Source organism: Nanorana parkeri, unplaced genomic scaffold (assembly GCF_000935625.1).
Source record: "Nanorana parkeri isolate BGI_ZX_2015 unplaced genomic scaffold, ASM93562v1 scaffold46, whole genome shotgun sequence".
Classification (NCBI taxonomy): domain Eukaryota; kingdom Metazoa; phylum Chordata; class Amphibia; order Anura; family Dicroglossidae; genus Nanorana; species Nanorana parkeri.
The window spans coordinates 2,873,986-2,891,784 of NW_017306314.1; the positions used below are offsets into that span (position 1 = coordinate 2,873,986).

At 42.7% G+C, this 17,799-nt stretch overlaps 1 protein-coding gene across 1 annotated transcript in view; it reads left to right on the forward strand.

The window, feature by feature from the left end:
- Positions 1-17,799, forward strand: part of BUB1 (BUB1 mitotic checkpoint serine/threonine kinase) — a 36,808-nt gene that overhangs the window by 18,712 nt on the left and 297 nt on the right. The window contains exons 13-24 of the mRNA XM_018572972.1: positions 4,112-4,228; positions 5,365-5,464; positions 6,009-6,081; positions 7,877-8,057; positions 9,064-9,160; positions 9,249-9,505; positions 13,563-13,709; positions 13,827-13,939; positions 14,033-14,194; positions 14,572-14,729; positions 16,156-16,333; positions 17,641-17,747. Of these exons, the coding sequence (XP_018428474.1) occupies positions 4,112-4,228; positions 5,365-5,464; positions 6,009-6,081; positions 7,877-8,057; positions 9,064-9,160; positions 9,249-9,505; positions 13,563-13,709; positions 13,827-13,939; positions 14,033-14,194; positions 14,572-14,729; positions 16,156-16,333; positions 17,641-17,747 (1,690 nt within the window). The remainder of the gene's footprint in view (positions 1-4,111; positions 4,229-5,364; positions 5,465-6,008; positions 6,082-7,876; positions 8,058-9,063; positions 9,161-9,248; positions 9,506-13,562; positions 13,710-13,826; positions 13,940-14,032; positions 14,195-14,571; positions 14,730-16,155; positions 16,334-17,640; positions 17,748-17,799) is intronic.

Genomic DNA, 17,799 nt, shown 5'->3' on the forward strand with positions numbered 1-17,799 from the left:
AATGGCAGTTAATGTATGCGTGCAGGAGCATGCACCCTGGACAGGCTCCGTGGAGTACTGAAAAAGAGTGGGCGCTGGATTTGAGACCGGCACCAGCGCTGAGGGGACTGATGAAAACCACTGGAAAGGAGAAGATGTTCAACTCAAGAGGCAACACATAAGATAACTACTTACAGCAGCATATGGGGGGGGGCTTTACTGTGACTTTTAGGTGTGAATAAGGTTGAGGACGGCAGTATTTTCATTACAAAGCTGACCTCAAGAACACTGGGACATGACATCAAACTAGCTGAAGGGAAGGTTATGTTAAAAAGTATTATTATTTTAGCTAAAGAGTAGTTTATGCTTTGAACAGACCTCCAACAGAAGTGTCAATCAACAGTAAGTTTATTTAAACATAGGTCTATTCTCAGACGAAATAATGTTAATAAAAACATTTGGACCTCTTAGTCTTGTTATCACTTTTTGTCAGGTAATATTGGGGGCATTTTGCTTATTTTAGAGAGATTTCCACTCACTTCCTGTCATGTTTCTGGGACAGAATGATGGGATGGCTAAGCTCCCCAACACAAAATGAGAAAAAATAAATACAAAAGCTTTTTTTTTTTTTTTTTTCTTCTTCTTAAAGGAGAACTATGAGGCGAGTGCTTTCCACTCACCTCATAGTTCTAGCCAACCTGTGACAATGAGACTGTCACAGGTCGGCTCAGTAGATCGGGAGGTGAGCGAACACATACCAGGTTTGCTCACCTCTCGATCCTGTCACGGCTCTCTGCCGTGACGGGGAGGGGCTGGATTCCCCTATCCCCGCTCCGATCTGCCAGCGCTGACTGGCGGAACGGACGGGGGAGGGGATAGGTACAGCTGGCTCTGCCTCTAGATAGGCTGAGCCAGCTGTCACTCACGCAGCTGGGCGGATCCCGTCATCTACGCCGGGATCCGCCGCGGCGTCTCAGTATACCGCGAGCTGTAGCTCGCGGTATACTGAGCTTAGGGTAACGGCAGGACGCTAGTTTTTGTCCTCCCGTTACCCTAAGGAGAACTATGGGGAAAAACACTGATTCCATAGTTCTCCTTTTAAGCTTCCGAGATAGTACTTGGCACATTTTTACCCCACATGGGTTATGAGAAAATAACCACTTCTTGATAAACAAAAGCAGTTAATCATATAATCTGGTTTTGTTGGATTGATGTCTCTAAATCCACCCCAGGCCGGATTCAAAGCAGCGGGTTGGCCAAGCACATCCTGTTTTTTTACACTTCCCTCTTCATTTTTCTTATATTTAAAGGAGAACTATGGGGTCAGGGCTTTTCCCCATAGTTCTCCTTAGGGTAACCGGAGGACACAAACTAGCGTCCTCCCGTTACCCTAAGCTCAGTATACTGCGAGCTACAGCTCGCGGTATAGTGAGACGCCGGAGCGGATCCCGACATTGATGTCGAGATCCGTCCAGCTGCGTGAGTGACAGCTGGCTCTGCCTATCTAGAGGCAGAGCCAGCTGTACCCGCCCCCTCCCCCGTCCGTTCTGCCAGTCAGCGCTGGCGGATCGGGGAGGGGGGAATCCAGCCCCTTCCCTGTCACGGCATAGAGCTGTGACAGGATCGAGAGGTGAGCGAACACCGTTATATGTTCGCTCACCTCCCGATCTACTGAGCTGACCTGTGACAGTCTCATTGTCACAGGTCGGCTAGAACTATGAGGTGAGTGGAAAGCACTCGCCTCATAGTTCTCCTTTTAACATGTATTTTTCTCTCCCGTTCATTGAAGGACACAGGTCAACAGATCGTAGATCCTTTGCTGTAGGTATATCGCCACCTGCAGGAGAAGGACGCTAGGCACACCACAAAAGACAAAGACAGCCTAGGGGTGGCCCCTGCTGGTGGCCCAACCCCCCCACCTGCTGACAAGTCTCCAGCTCCTGCTGTTCGCTCGCCTTGGGTGCCGTGGGATCTGAATTTGGTGTTGCAGGAATCTCCCTTTGAGCCTCTGCGGGCAATTTCGCTTCTGGTCTTTTTGGTTGCAATCACTTCAGTTCGACGGGTGTCTGAGTTGGCTGCCTTGTACTGCAAGTCACCGATGCTTGTTCTTCATAGGGACAAGGCTGTTCTACGTCCTCAACCGGCTTTCCTGCCTAAGGTTGTGTCGGCGTTCCATCTGAATGAGGACATTGTCTTGCCTTCTCTGTGCCCGAAACGGTTCATAGGAAGGAAAGAGCGCTGCTCTGTTTTGATGTGGTGCGTGCTCTTTGTTTATCTGGTAGCTACTGCTTCTTTCCGTGAGTCAGATTCATTGTTCATGCTCACAGAGGGACCCCGTATGGGCCTGGCCGTGTTGGCGGCTACCATTTCTCGGTGGATTTGTCATGTTTAGGCGTGCACCGTTAAGTGGCACGAGTCTCCCTCTCCTGTCACTGCCCATTCGACTAGGGCTGGTGGGGCATCTAGGGCCTTCCTCCATGGTGCCTCGGTTTCTCAGGTTTGTAAGGCCGCTACTTGGTCTTCCATTCACACCTTTTGTCAAGTTCTATAAGGTGGATGTTTCGGCATCGGCGGATGCTGGGTTGGGGCGCAAAGTGTTGCAGGCTGCTCTTTGAGGGGTATTTTGGTTCTTTTGCACATCCCTCCGTGTGTTACTGCTTGGTGACGTCCTTACAGTACAGGATCTACGATCTGTTGCCCTGTGTCCTTCAATGAATGGGAGAGAAAATAGGATTTTTGTACTCACCGTGAAATCCTTTTTCTCTCCGTACATTGAAGGACACAGGTCCCGCCCTCTATATTGGGTGTGTACTCCTAACTGCTTGTTACTTGACACTTGTCGGCAGGTGGGGGGTTGGACCACCAGCAGGGGCCGCCCCTAGGCTGTCTTTGTCTTGTGTGCCTAGCGTCCTTCTCCTGCAGGTGGCGATATACCTACAGTAAAGGATCTACGATCTGTTGCCCTGTGTCCTGCAATGAACGGAGAGAAAAGGATTTTGCGGTGAGTACAAAAATCCTATTTTTCCTATCACTGTCCATTTAATAAGAACTGAAGGATTTTTTTTTATTAACCCTTGCAGCTGGGCTACCCCCACACTACGAGGGTTAACTGCTTGGTTGTGTCCAGGTTAAAAAAAACAAGGATATACTCACCCAAAGCTCCAAGCCAGCTTCTTAGACTGGTCCTTCCAACATTTTCCTGCTTCTCTGCAGCCAGTAAATCATCAATGTCTATTCACTGTGTATAGTGGTAAAGACGCTAAGGAAGATTACAGTCCTGCAGGGGAGGGGCAGAGAGGCTGGAAGCTCTGACAGCTGGCTCACTCAGAGTTTTTGATGAGTAGATCTTTGTTATTTTAACACCTGGACACAAACGAGCACTTAACCCTTGCTGTGCTGGAGTAGCTCCACTACAAGGGTTGATGGGTCTAACCAATGAATACATACTTAATTGGCTTGCATTGGGTTAGTAGTGCAGACTTTTACACTTGTCATGAACCACTCTAAAATGCAATGTTTGACATCACTATTGCATAGAGTAGTTCATTAAAGGAAAAACTCCAGGATATGTAAAAAAATACTGCAACGGTTGTGTGCCCTTTTTGGTATAGGGCTAAAATAAAGAAAATATACTCCACTTGTCCCTCATTTCCACTTGGCTGCAAGACCGGTCCCCCTAGCCTTCTCCGGGCTCTGGCTTCCTAAGGACCTATGATATCATCATGCCTAATGCAGGTCTATTGACTTGCATTAGCCGTAAGGACACCGAGACATCCCACGCTGCCGGACTGAGGATCAGGTGAGTATATCTTCTTTATTATAGCCCCTAGACTAAAATGAACAATGAGGGGGTAGCCCCACTGCAAGGGTTAATTTTCAGATTTCCTGGAGCTCTTTAAAGTTTTGTGTTGCATTCTAAAACTGGGAGGCTTTTTTTTGTTTTGTTATGATTCTTGACAGAAAGCAATGGCCACCCATTTTACCAAACATTCTTGTTTCTCCATATGAAAACTTTCTTTGTACAGATGTGAGACATGGAAGTACATTTCTTATGCACCCGATAAAGAGTTTTCAACGTACCTTATGCTTGAAGTTATTTGCTAAATTACATGTTACCATGTTTTTCTTACAGGTTTTATAATGGACATCTTCCAGACATCTACTTTACCTGGTGATGAAGAGGACGAAAACCTCTTTGAAATGGCAGATCCCAGTAAACCTGATATTGAGACCCTCTGCCGAAATGACAGTAAGTTTTTGCTGAAAATGTATCTATAACAAGGATAGTTGCTACGTAAGCTCTTTTTAGAAATTAATGTTCATAAAAATTAACTTTTGGCTTAAACTGCAACCAGCTATATTTTTGTAACACTGTAAATATTTCCAGAAATGTGTTTTTTATTGAAAAATATTCACACAAAAATTTTTAAACATGACTTCCTTCTATGGGGTGTTTATGTTCACCGCTAGTGTACAAAACATCACCAGAAAAGTCATCTCCTGTTTGTGTGATTGGCTCACTGCTATACCTAGCAGTTTTATGCTTGATATGGGACCAATATTGGACAAGTCTAATCATGTGATTAAAGCAGGAATACCCCCAGCTCGGAAAGTGGCTGCAGGTAAAAGGAATCCATGTATCAGTTTAAAGGAGAATTATGGGGAGAGTAGAATGCACTCATCCCCCATAGTTATAGCCGGCGTGTGACACTGCAGCTGTCACACATTAGCTCTATTGGTCAAGAACGGAGCAATTGCATACTGCTGATTACCTAGTCACTGCTCTCTGCAGGGAGAAGATCGTGAACTGTCATTCACCGTTACACGCAGGGATTCCCCTCTCTGTTTCTCCAGCACTGACTGGAGGGACAGACAGCTGTGCCCACCCCTTTTCCTGTATGTGGCTCCAGAGAGGCAGAGCCAGTTGTCATGTAGCGGGGTGGATTGTGAAAATATTGTCGGGATCCGTCCCGGCAGCAGCGCTGCTCTGCGCTGTCCGCATATAGAGTGCAATAGCCTGTTACATGCAGAGTTTTAGTAAATGTCCTCCTGTGACCCAAAAGAGGACTAATGCCAAGAAAGTACAAAAGGCACCAGGTAGGACTGTGCAGTGTGGGGGTAGTCTGACTACAAGGGTTAATAAAAATAATTCCTGGAGTTCTTCTGTTATTTCCTAGATTAAATAAAGAAAACAAAAAAAAAACAATTAAAGGGCTGTTTTAAAATGCTAGGATTGTGCAGTCCAGTTTGCTAAAATCTGTATAGTGGATGTAAATGACCGGGGGTGGGTTGTGTTTGTGCTGGGTTTTTTTTTTTTTAGTTTTTTTTTTTTTTTACAACAAAGGTGCAGTTACGCATTTAAGAGTAATGTATTTTCTTTTGTAGATAATTCGGATGTAGGTGGTCTTCTGGGACTACGCAACTCTGTGCCAACTTTGCCATCTGCCTTCTGCATCTTTGAAGATGATATAGCTAAACCAAATGAGTAAGTTGGAATATTTTTTGTAGCAGTTTTGTACTGCTCTGTAGTGTTCTAGATCAAGACTAAATGTACTTATTAAGTTAGTGTTAGTCACTAAATGTCATTTAACTCTAGCATGCATTAGCTGCTATAAAAACTAAAGTAAGTTTCCTGAACTAGGATTATATTAAGTCTAGATTCAGATACCATGCTATGGTGCCAGAGCCATAACAACTTCTCACACATTGATTCAACATCTGCCTTTAGATCATATAATCTCAGAGGATCAACATGCTGGGATAATAAAATGGTCACAGCTGCTTTCCTCCCAAATTACACAAGCGTTCTGTTTGTAAATTCTCATGACACCGCTTTGCATTTATCTGTAATGATTGTGAATGGGATTTGAAATATTGTGTTGTGGATTCTCTGTTTTCGCTTTTAAAGAAGCAGTATGATGGAACTGTTTATGTACAACCATTTTTTTAATGCGTATTTGTATCGGGTTCTTGTTTTCTAAAGCTGCCTTTTAGTCACCTTTTTAAGCTGACTTCTCTTCTTTTTGCAGTGCTTCCAAAGTCCAGCAAACAGAGGTGAAGACATTTGGGGAACATCCTGTACTCAGACCTACTTTTAAAAGTGTAAGTTCCATTTCCCTGGAAAAATAACTTCAACAGTTATTTCACTGATCATGGTTGTGCTGGTACTTCTGGAGTATTGTTGAAGTTAAAATGTGATGATTTCAGTGTACAGAGTCTTTTTCAAAGTATATGGCGAGACTACTGCTGTTTTTTAGCATTTGGGACTAACAGACCTTGATACTACTTGTTTCACTAGATGACCCTTCTCTAATAAGGTGCAAATAGAGTTGAATTTGTAGTAGTAATGCATTCCATTTTATTTGCTTGTTTACTGCTAAACATAGGTTTGATTCAGTACTAAGACTAGGTCCTTGTATTGTCCAATTTCATCTGCAGGACAGTTGCTGTTAGTAGCCCATTCTTAGTGACAGATTTTTATACAAGGGCAATGTTGGTAACAACAGGAAAACAAAGCCACCTGTTAATAAGTGGCAGGAATTTGATTTAACTTATTTTGTGAAGTCCCATTATTTCTATTATGATCTCTCGGTACAAAGCAATGTGCTTCTCTTGTTTCTAAGTCCTAATTACCTGCAGTCTGTTATTTGGTTCTATATTGTCATGTTATCCTTGATCGAGCCATGCTCTCTCCAAATTCCTCAAACTCCCACCAGAATGGGTACTCACCAACTAGTCACGGCCCCAAGTACTTGTAGATAATTCAGCACCTGTATGAGCTCCTTTTTTTTGATCTGAGCATTCCCCAGAAATTTCATTATTTGGTCATGTGATGGCTCTCTGTTTTCATTAATAGTATATCTTTTATTACAATGCTAGGGAAGTCATGCAATTCTGGAATGAGGCACTTCTACTTTAAAATTAAACTAAACTCAGGAGTTAAACCTTAAATTCATGAAAGCGTCTTTTTTTTTTTCCTAAGCCCCGCATTGCTCCCTCCTGCCCTCTGTGTGGTTGCCTCCATCAGCTACCGGACTGCTGTGGAGGCTCCCATGCGTGCACCTTCCTGACCGTGCCTGCAAGTAGCTGTCTACGTCAATAGACACACAGCTTGCGGCTGGCCACACCCCCCTCTACCACAATCACACTTTGAATGACAGCAGAAGGAGCCTAGGAACGTTGACAGCAGTGTTCACAGGTAAGTGGGGGAGAATGAATTAAGGTAAAAAAAACTCCCCCGGCCTTGAATACTACTTTAACTCCTGAGTTTATTGTCACTTTAAAGTTCTATTCTGGATTTGAAATCTCCATCACCCTTTCCCTTCCTCTCCCTTACAGCAGTAATGAAGTCTTAATCATTTCAATTTTTTTAATTGTATACTTTTTTCTTTCTTGGTGTCTTTGATCAGGTGCGATTATGTAATGGGTCCTCTTTGCCCTTTTCTTTCTTCAACAGTGGGCGGATCCTAAAATCCATAATCGACTGATGTGGCACCATTCTCTAGCATTCCCCTGTGATTCACAGATAACTGGTTGAATGATGCTAGGCATCATTCAACCCAAAAGAGGAGTGATGCCACATCACTGGATTGGTGAGTCTAAGAGGGACAGTGCCAGAGGTTAGGTACTGCTTTTTTTTTTTTTTTTTTTTTTTTTTTAACCAGCGGATTCAACATTTTAAATATTTTCCCATGCTGAAATTGGACCTTAAAGCTCACAAATTGGGAAGTGACTGGACCGCATTTGTTAGTTTAATCAGAACAGCAGCAGATAATATTGCTGAAAAAAGTAATGTCTGTTCTTAAGTGGCAGAAAAATGTTTCAAGTGCCAGTTCCTTGTCTGTTTCCATGTTGTAAAACTGTACATAACTATTGTTTATCTGCCATCTCTTTATAGGACGAGGTGAAAGCTGCTGAATCTCCGGTGGATGACTGCACCGTGTGGGCTGGTCGATGTAACAAAACACTGGCCCCCAGTCCAAATAGTACAGGAGACTTTGCACAAGCAGCTCGATTTGCATCTACTCCTGCCGGCAACAGGCAGCCTGAGCAAACTTGGCAGATACTGGAGGATAAAGGTAGCGAATAAACATTGAGGGAAATTATTAAAACCTGGAGCAGTTGTCCATAGTTACCAATACGCTTCTATCTTTCATTTTTAAAGCTTAACAAACTAAAGAGAGAAGCTGATAGTTTGCCATGGGCACCTGCTCCACATTCTGTCTGCTTCAGTTTGGATACATTTCCCCATTTGTGTTTTGCATTTTCATATTATATAGGATCTAGTTTTTTTGAACAATAATGAATGGTTCCTCTGAATTCATTTTATGATTTTTGTAGCTGTTATAGTTAATACCAAAAATATTTTGAAGCCATTAATTGCTGAGGTTTGTAAGAATCTTAAAATTGAGTCTTAAATCATTTGAACTGTACACCCTTTCTTATTTCACATCTATGTTTGCCTCCTTTGGTACAATAAAGGCACAACTTGTCCTTTTAATGGATGCAGCAACACCCCAAAGTGCAGCCCTCCTAGTCTGATACTCACCCTTATGCTTGATCTAGTGATCTTCACTGTGCTGCCCTGTTGGGATGCTGCACCAAATTGTCAAGTACTCTTCAGCCTGCGCATGCATGCCGCCTCCTTATTCATTCCTATGGGGAGCTGTACTGATGGCTGCCTCCAGCAGTCCTAGAAATCACGATAAAATTAGGTAATTGCTACCTCGTCAACTGCCTGATCTCAGAGTCTCCCAACTCCTGAATGTTGGCAAATAAAAGTCCTGTAATTTTTAAAATAATTTAAAAGACCTTTTCCGTACTCTGGCTTGGAAAAAAGATGCTTCATGGGAGGAAGGGGCAAGGGTCACATGCTTCCTCATCCCAAGAAGTACATTTTATTTAGGAGACTCCACTTGGCAAATAGGGCGTTGGAGCACTGGTAAGCTGTCTACACTAGAGAGGGTGTACTATACATAAAAACAAAAACGTTGCAGACTACATAAAAACGACATTCATAACAGGTTTTGTTTTTGTGAGTTTCTGGTTTTGTCACTGCTATAAGTTATGGTTTTCTTTTAACAGAAAATGCAGTGGGTTCATATACAAACAGCAGCAGTCATATGGGTTTGGACTCTTCTGAGGATAAAACTGTCCAGCCATCAAAAATAAGGAAGCTCAGGTACAGCACTTTCAGTTTTTCTTACATTTAGCCTTTTCATGACATAATATGTAATAATAATATGTGCTGTTTATTCATGCATTTATAGCCCCATTCAAGAAAAAAGCCCAGAACATTCTAAAATAGCATTCAGCGCCCCTTCACCGTCTTCATGCAGCATTTTTCCTGCACAGAGTTCAGAAATCACTGGGGATGCTGAATTGGAGAATGCTGGAAATCTCCTGGCAGCCTGTAAACTCTCTGAGACATTACAGGGCACCTTATTGAATATTGAAGATCCCTGGGGTGTAACATCACAGCCATTCAGATTTGAGGATGAGAAGGAGCCAGAAGTTACCATGCCAGGTAAGCCTTTTTATAACTTTGTCCTCTTCAGTTTGCTTGGTGTTTAATGCATGTGACTGTATTTTTAGCGGAGCGGTGGCTACTTTACAACACACATGGACCATGGGGAACAAAAGTAGCCACCTCAAGAACAGGACAGTGTCGGCACCAATTCAGAGATGATTTGAGGATCTATAGCCGAGTGATACACAAATAAGATACATTTCTGTTAAAAGTTAACATACTTGAATGCATTTTTAAGATTTAACTCTTGAGTTTGGCATCACTTTAAGAGTCAGCATGCTTTCCACATGTTTTTGTACGTTTTGAGGTGTGAAGCAACTGCTAAAGTTAGCTGCATTGCTGAATAGTTTTCCATATGTCATTAACGGTGATCGGCAGTGGTGAGACCATGTGTTTGCCCTAAGCGCTGTGACCATGGATGGTAGTAACAGCCTGCATTTGGTACTGTTGAAGTGCACTGGAATGTAACCACTAACCTTACTATACCCATACCATACCCTGTGCTCATGTAAGTTTTAACCAACAGAAGTGTACAAACAGGAATATTACATTGAACTAAAGAGTTTGACATAGGAGTAGATCTGCATTATGTTCGAATACCCTACCAATTGGGATGCACATCTACTGCCTCTCCATATTGAAGCAAAGCTTCAAGAGTAGGCCATAGTAGGCACCTTCTGGTGCCTTCACGTCTGTTCAAAGGCTTCGGAGCGCTCTGGTATTCAAAGTTCGAGAATTCCTGGGTCATCATCTAGCACTGTCCCCTCTTGCACTTCACTGTTGGCATATGTCTGTGATGGGCATCTTCACAAGCCCGTAGTGTGTTTATTTCAGACAGGGCCTCCTCTCAACAATGAAAGATAGCTGAAATTTGCATGTTGGCCAACAGTGATATTCAGGATGCCCGTTGTACCCAATAGTACAGCTGAACAAACTATGTCATGCTAAAAGCTTTTTTTTTTTAAATAATAAATGTTTATTAAGAGTTTAGTACAGGTAACATAAAAGACAGGCAGACATAGGGATCAGCGCAGTTTCAGGTCATGCAGTCACAGCTCTGCATGAGACACAAGCATATAACAATGCATATATATGTGTTCGGTTCAAGTATCCATCACATACAGTGGTAAATATGTAGATCAAGTCATACAGAGGGGGGTAAATTTCTAGTTTCTATAGCTACTGAGCGCATCTCACCCAGGAGATATAAAGGTAGCTGTGATCTCCCATCTGGCTAGACAACACTAAAGGGGGACAAAAAGGAGGAGAAACACATAGTAACACGGGACTCAAGGGACAACACAATATGGGCGGGGGGCGCCTGCCAGGCGGGGTGCCAGGCTAAGTAGGAGAACAGATACGGGAGGGTACTTAATGGGGAGGAGAAAGGGGATGGGGGGCTTCCACCGGACCCAATAGTACATCTGTCACCCTGGACGGCCCACTTAGGTATATCAGAGGCAGTGCACTAGTGCAGTGTCAGTCAGGAGGTCCTTAGTACGATCACAGGGTCCTAAATGCTGCTGAGTCCATGTACAAAATCCAAGGGGTCCACAAAGTAGCGCATTGGGGTTGACGCTCATGTAGAGAGGCCGTCAGTTCTTCAAAGCGCATGATCAGACACACTTCCGCAATCCACTCCTGCACGGTCGGGGCGACCACAGTGTTCCAATGTCGCGGCACTACGTTTCGGGCCGCTGCCAGGAAGAAGCGGAGTAGGTCCCTCTTGATCGAGGCAAGGGAGCCAGGTAAAAGAGATAGGAGAGCTATTTTAGGGGAGGCTACTAGATCCGTCCCCATTACCTGGTTATAGATGTCAAAGACCCGGTTCCAAAATGGCATGCTAAAAGAGCTTTATCTTTTATTTCACTTAAGGTATGATTTATGGAGTGAGTTTGAGGATGTTATGTTCAAACCCAACACTGTTCTGCTGATTAAAGCAGAACTTCAAGATTTTTTTTAAATTAACCCTTGCCGTGCGGCTACCACGGCATTGCAAGGGTGAACTGCTCGTTTGTGTCTAGGTTAAAACACAAAGATATACTCACCCAAAGCCGGCTGCTTAGACCGGTACTTGGAATGTCTCTTCCCCCTCCACTTCAGCGGTCTAAGGTCCAGTAATTCATCATGCCTATACACTGTGCTTAGATGTGAGGATGCTAAGGAACATTCCAATGTGCTGCAAAGGAGGGGACAGGCTAGACAGACTGCCATGGCAGTTGGACTTTCTCTGAGCTTTGGGTGAGTATATCTTTGTTATTTTAACACCTACACACAAACAAGCACTTAATCCTTGCAGTGCAGAGGTAGTACCATGTTTCCCAAAAAAAGACACTGTCTTTATATTTTTTTTGGCTCAAGAAAAACACACAGTCTTATTTTCGGGGTAGGCCTTATTAGGGATGTCCCTTTTTCAGGCCCAAGTACATCCCCTCATGTACTTGCCGATACCAATTACCGATACTTTTTCTAAAAGGGACAGGTGACTTTAAATGATCCATAGTACAACTACATGTTATGTACTATGGATCATGGTTTAACCTATTCATGTTAGCAGTGGAGAATTGTAACTCTATTGCTGGAGTGTAGTGGAGGTGTGTGCTGTATATATGCACTACATATACACTACACACGTCCAGTACACTATAGCAATAGATTTACAGCCAGCCCCACCCCAGCTTCCCTTACTCACAGTTTCACTCCGATCCCTGTAGCCTCATGCGGTGCCTCTTGTAGTCGGCGCTGGGCAGGATCGCTGCATTGCATCTCGGTGCTCGGCTTGTGGGAGGCGCTCACAATTCTGCCCTGCTAACATGAATAGGTTGAATCATGATCCATAATACATATACAGCATACACGTCCAGTACACTGCAGTAATAGAGTTACAATTATCCCCTGCTAACATGAATAGGTTAAATCATGATCCATAGTACATAATATGTTGTTGTAATATGGATCATTTAACCTATTCATGTTAGCAGGGGATTATTGTAAATCTAATGCTGCAATGTACGGGACATTTGTGCTGTATAATATTATTTTTTTTTTTAATGTACAACAATCCACACTTATGTACAACAGTCTACATGTATTCATGTTCAAAAATATGGTAATCAGGGGTGCCGTACCTTTTACAAGAGCAATTTGCTAACCAGAAAAAGCGAAGCGTGCTTTCACGATTCCTCACAGGCATTTGGTATCACTCCGCCTGTGACAGGAGGAGGCATCGGCTTATGCGGCTCTGCTCCCTCCGCTGCCGCCTCGCTTCCTCTAGCGCTGGCTTCATTGGCACCGCTGATTCTCTCCTGCCTCTCCTAAAAGGGCTCTTCAAGTTCCCCCTTATGCCACCACCGGCCCTGGGAATGGTTACAACTAGGTCTTATTTTCGGGGTTGGTCTTATATTTTAGCAATTCCCAAAAATAGTACTAGGTCTTATTTTCGGGGTAGGTCTTAATTTCAGGGAAACAGGGTATCCCCACTGCAAAGGTTAATAAATAAAAAAAACAAATCCTGGAGTTCTTTAAAATCCTGCTGTTTTAAAAAATGTTCATCGTTTTATAAATTTTCTGAGGAGGACTTGGTTGTGGTTTTAAAGAAAAATGCTTAAAATCCCCATCTTGAAGTAGGCAAGTTTTCTCTGAATGTGATCTGTCACTATGCTACATTTTGCCTGGTTATCCCAACTGTGAGTTCTCTGCCCTGAAAGCCCTCGTCACCATCCACCTACAGAGCAGGCTTTCCTCTTCAGCTCTGATGGCAAGTTACAAGTCTGCGGTAATTTAGTGTAAAGAGATTTTTCTGAACACTCAGTTTCTCAGAGTTCCTCTTTAATTGCTGTTTTTTTCCATTATGAGCCATGCCCATTCTCTATGGAAGCATCAATTTTAGCACGGCTCTCACTGAACCCCTGAGCTGAAAGTCTTCATTTATGCATTTTGAGTTTCAAGCACAAATGGCTGCCTCTGCAGTGTAAGCTTGTGCACATTTAGTCATTTAGTCTGGATTATCATCTGATGCCAAAGGTGACTGGATTCCTTTTTTTTTTTTCTTCAGAGCAAGTGTTGGTTGAAAATGCGTGGGATGACAACTTGATTGCAAGCCTTCTGTCAGAACTGCCCAAACAACTGAGCTCCCTGAGCAGCTACCATCAATGGCCAACAAATATTCCATTAGTCAGGCCTAAAATCGAGATAAAGCTGGGTAAGGCAAACTCACTATAACCATACCCATCTGCATGTACTGAAGTGTTTTTTCTTCCCACTCTCTTCAGCAGTCTTGGTTACAGATGTTTGATTTGTGATGGCTCTTCTGTCTTAGGATCCCAGTCGTTTCATGTTGATCATTTGCTTGGGGAAGGAGCCTTTGCTCATGTTTATCAAGCTTCCACATTGGTTACGGAAACCCAGCACAGTTCCAAAGTTATTCTGAAGGTAATGCTGGACCTTTTAAGAAACAGACGTGGTCATCATAATATAGAGATTGTCATTTCACATCAATGTCCTATTTATGTTCCTTTGCCTCAGGTACAAAAGCCTGCAAAGCCCTGGGAGTTTTACATTGGCACACAGATTTCGCAACGGATTAGTCCAGAGCTAAGGCACCTCTTTATCAGTTTCCAGTCTGCACATATTTTCCAGAATGGAAGTGTATTGGTCGGAGATCTCTACAGCTCTGGGTCACTTTTGGTAAGACCAAATGCGTAGGTTGCCTTTTTAGATGACTGTTTTTATTTTCGGGTGAGCTCAATTCATTACCAGGTCAACAGAGCCTTGAGGTTAAATCGTCCATGTTGTTTACAACTTTGGATATATGAAGTAGAGTTTCTGGATTAGGTTTTTTTCTAGTACTCAGCTATTATGTTTACAGAATGCACATCTTCTGTAAAGCCTTTTTATTTTTACAACTACCTAGTTTTAAGTTTGCTCTGTGTGTGAGTAATAATTATATTACAGCTTTCTAGAATACTTCAAGCTGTTGATAATGTGATAGTAATGCCTTTTGGATTTTCAATATGACCAGCTTCACTATCCTACTAATTAAAACTCCTTTTTGCTTTCTTTAGAATGTTATTAATCTGTACAAGAAATTGACAGAGAAGGTGATGCCTGTGCCACTGGTCATGTATTTTGCCATCAATATCCTGTACATAGTGGAACAGCTCCATAACATTGGCATCATCCATGGTGATATAAAACCTGATAACTTTGCTCTGGGTGAAAAGTAAGTTTTCTGATTTGCAAAATCTTAGTGACCCTAAACTCAGGAGTTAAACCTTAAAGCAGTGATCTCAAAGTACCAGCCCGCAGCCTGACCGCGTACCTGACTTACGGGAGCAGCTACAGGGTCTGCATGTCTGTCGCATGCAAACCAGGTAGCTGCTTCTGTGCCAGCACTGGGATCCTTTCGGCCAGCGCTCTATCTGTGAACGCTGGCCGAAAGGATTGACCTTACTAATCAACCACTAGATCATCGGGGATCGATGTGCCTCCTCAGTCTCCTCCCCTTAATAAAGTGATGGAGAGAGGATCGTAGGGCTGCTTAATAAAGTGATGGAGAGGATAGAAGGGGTGCTTAATAAAGTGATGGAGAGGATAGAAGGGGTGCTTAATAAAGTGATGGAGAGGATAGAATGGGTGGCTTTGAAACTAATGATAGTGACGACACCACTGTGTACCATGCTTTTTAGAATTGGTACAGGTATACTGAAATGTTTTTGCTTTTTTTACAGTTCAGCAGGTAGTTGTGAGGAAACCATTTTTAATCAGGACATATTGTGTGTGTGTGTGTGTGTGTGTGATCAGAGAAGGGTTTTCTGAAATCGACCCTATAGGCCCGGATAAATGATTCTTATTATTTGCAATGGTTGTCCTTCTATAAACCTGTACATGAATATGGGAATAGAGACAAAGATTTCTAGAGTTTTATTTCTATATGGTATATTATTACATGATAGCAGCACCTTTTAGGCAGGTAATCTATCGGATATCTGAAGGCGACTGCCCAGTGCACATGACATAACTTTCATTGGAGTCAGCTGGGTAAGAATGATTGGCTGCCAAGTTATTTATAGAAAAGCTTCTAATGCACCCTGAGCAGCCCAACTGTTGCCTCCTCTCACTCCCACCTTCATTTTGGCTTTGAGCTGAAAATTTGATGCAAGGGTTTGCCATAAGTGTCGGACTCGGCACTGCTTAACAAAGTTTGTAAACCTTTGCCCAGAGAGTGGCCATTAAATGTTTACATATTCTTGACAGGCAGTAAAAAAAATGCTTCAAAATGACCCATCTCTGACATATCCTAAAGGATTTAACGTTTTCAGTTGGTGTCTAAATGCTTAGAATCACCTGCTGGTTGTTCATATTGGAGGTTTGTCAGTCTGCCGAGATCTCCTCTTTGCAGAAAGATGATCAGATTTCACTGCCTGTGCTGTGAACATTGAACATTCATTTTGCCACAATGTATATAGATGCAGAGATGATGCCGCTTGTTCAGAATAGTTAAATAAGTTTGTGTACTGTGTGATCTCAGCACAGGTTCACTTTTTAAGCTGTAAATATAAAATATATATATTTTACATGTGTGCTCCCTAATACAATGCAAATGTACAGCTCTATACATGTCTGATAATAGTGTTTGTGCTTCTCAGCTTTATAGATCATGAATCTTGTAAACTGGATCTGGTATCGCATGGACTAGCTCTCATTGATCTGGGTCAGAGCATAGATCTGACACTCTTCCCAACAGGAACAGCTTTCAAAGCAAAGTGCGAGACATCTGGATTTCAGTGCGTGGAAATGCTGACCAATAAACCCTGGAACTATCAGGTACACATTGAGGGTTCTCTTTTAAAGGAAATCTGTAGTAAGGAAGTATGGCGTTGCCATTTATTGACCATTTAGTCTGCAAATAGTAGCTGTCTGGCACACTGATCCTTCTTCCTTCTTTTTTTTCTCTTTCCAATTATGTGATGACAATGTCAGGGTTGGAGCTTACTGAAGGGTGTAACCATCTCTTGAGGTTTCCTTGTCGGGTGATCCAGGGAACTCGGAGGGTCACCTTGGGAAGGGGGTGTAACCCACCTAAATATGTTACATAACGATTCTCCTGTGACTTGGATTGTACTTCTTGGATATACTTCTTACCTTTTATTCTTAGTCTTCTTCTGTCTGTTTTGCTCACAGCACTTTCAGCCCATCAGTATATGTGGGTCATGTTTTCCCCACAGCTGTCCTTATTTAAGCCAGCACCCCATACTGCCTTGCAATCCTACCATTGGGACATCTAGCTGTGTTCTAGGCCTTACTCTGAGCCACGTTTTGAAGTGTCTAAAAATATTTTACTTCCTGAGGATTAGATACCCTTCCTTTCTCCACATTGCACATGAGGGAGTCTCTCCATCAGCCCCCCCTGACCTCTGTCTGTATACTGAATGTTGCTCTGCATTCTCTCCTATTTAGCTGGCCTACTTTACTGAGACACCTCCTGCTTTACAGGTTATTGTTTCTATGTGGCAGGATTTTTTTCCTCCATCTTCTAAATATAACCAACCAGCCTCAATATTAAGTGACAGTTCCTGCAATGTGTCTTTAAATTCTTTTCTGTAGTGTTAGGAGGGAGATAATCTGCTAATGTTCAAGCTATCCACTCTGCTCTCTATCCTTGCAGTCTTAAAGACCGTAGGTTAGTTAATTATGACCAGTAGTCACCCCTTTCTCTTTATATGGGGGCTAAAATTATGTTTACTCCTTCCATCAGATGCAAAGCAGTATGGACAGTTGCTTGTCTATAACAGGTTCTGGGGTTTTAAACTTCATGAACATTATTTTGGCCTATGTTCTTTGGTGCTCAGGTACCTTTCCTTTGTACGCAGTTAAATTTGGCAGGAATAGTAATGGGCTTGTTCAACCCTACAGCTGCCATTATTCTTTGTCTCATCTGTAAATATCTATATGTAATAAGATAACATAAATATAAAGAAAGAATGTGAAAGTAAAATAAGAGTGACTTTAAAGTCTTTCAACAGCTTTGTAACAAAACCTCCTGTGTACACATGTGATAAAAGCATACCTACCTACCTACATCTGATACTGCAAATGAAGCACTGACATTGTACTGGTTGCTTTCTCTCCAGACAGACTACTTTGGTGTAGCTGGAACAGTTTACTGCATGCTGTTTGGCAACTACATGAAAGTCCATGAGGAGTGTGGTGTTTGGAAGACGGAGGGAAATTTTAGACGGTCAGTTGTGTTTTTGATGATTACTATTATCCTCTATTACTGTGCATTCATA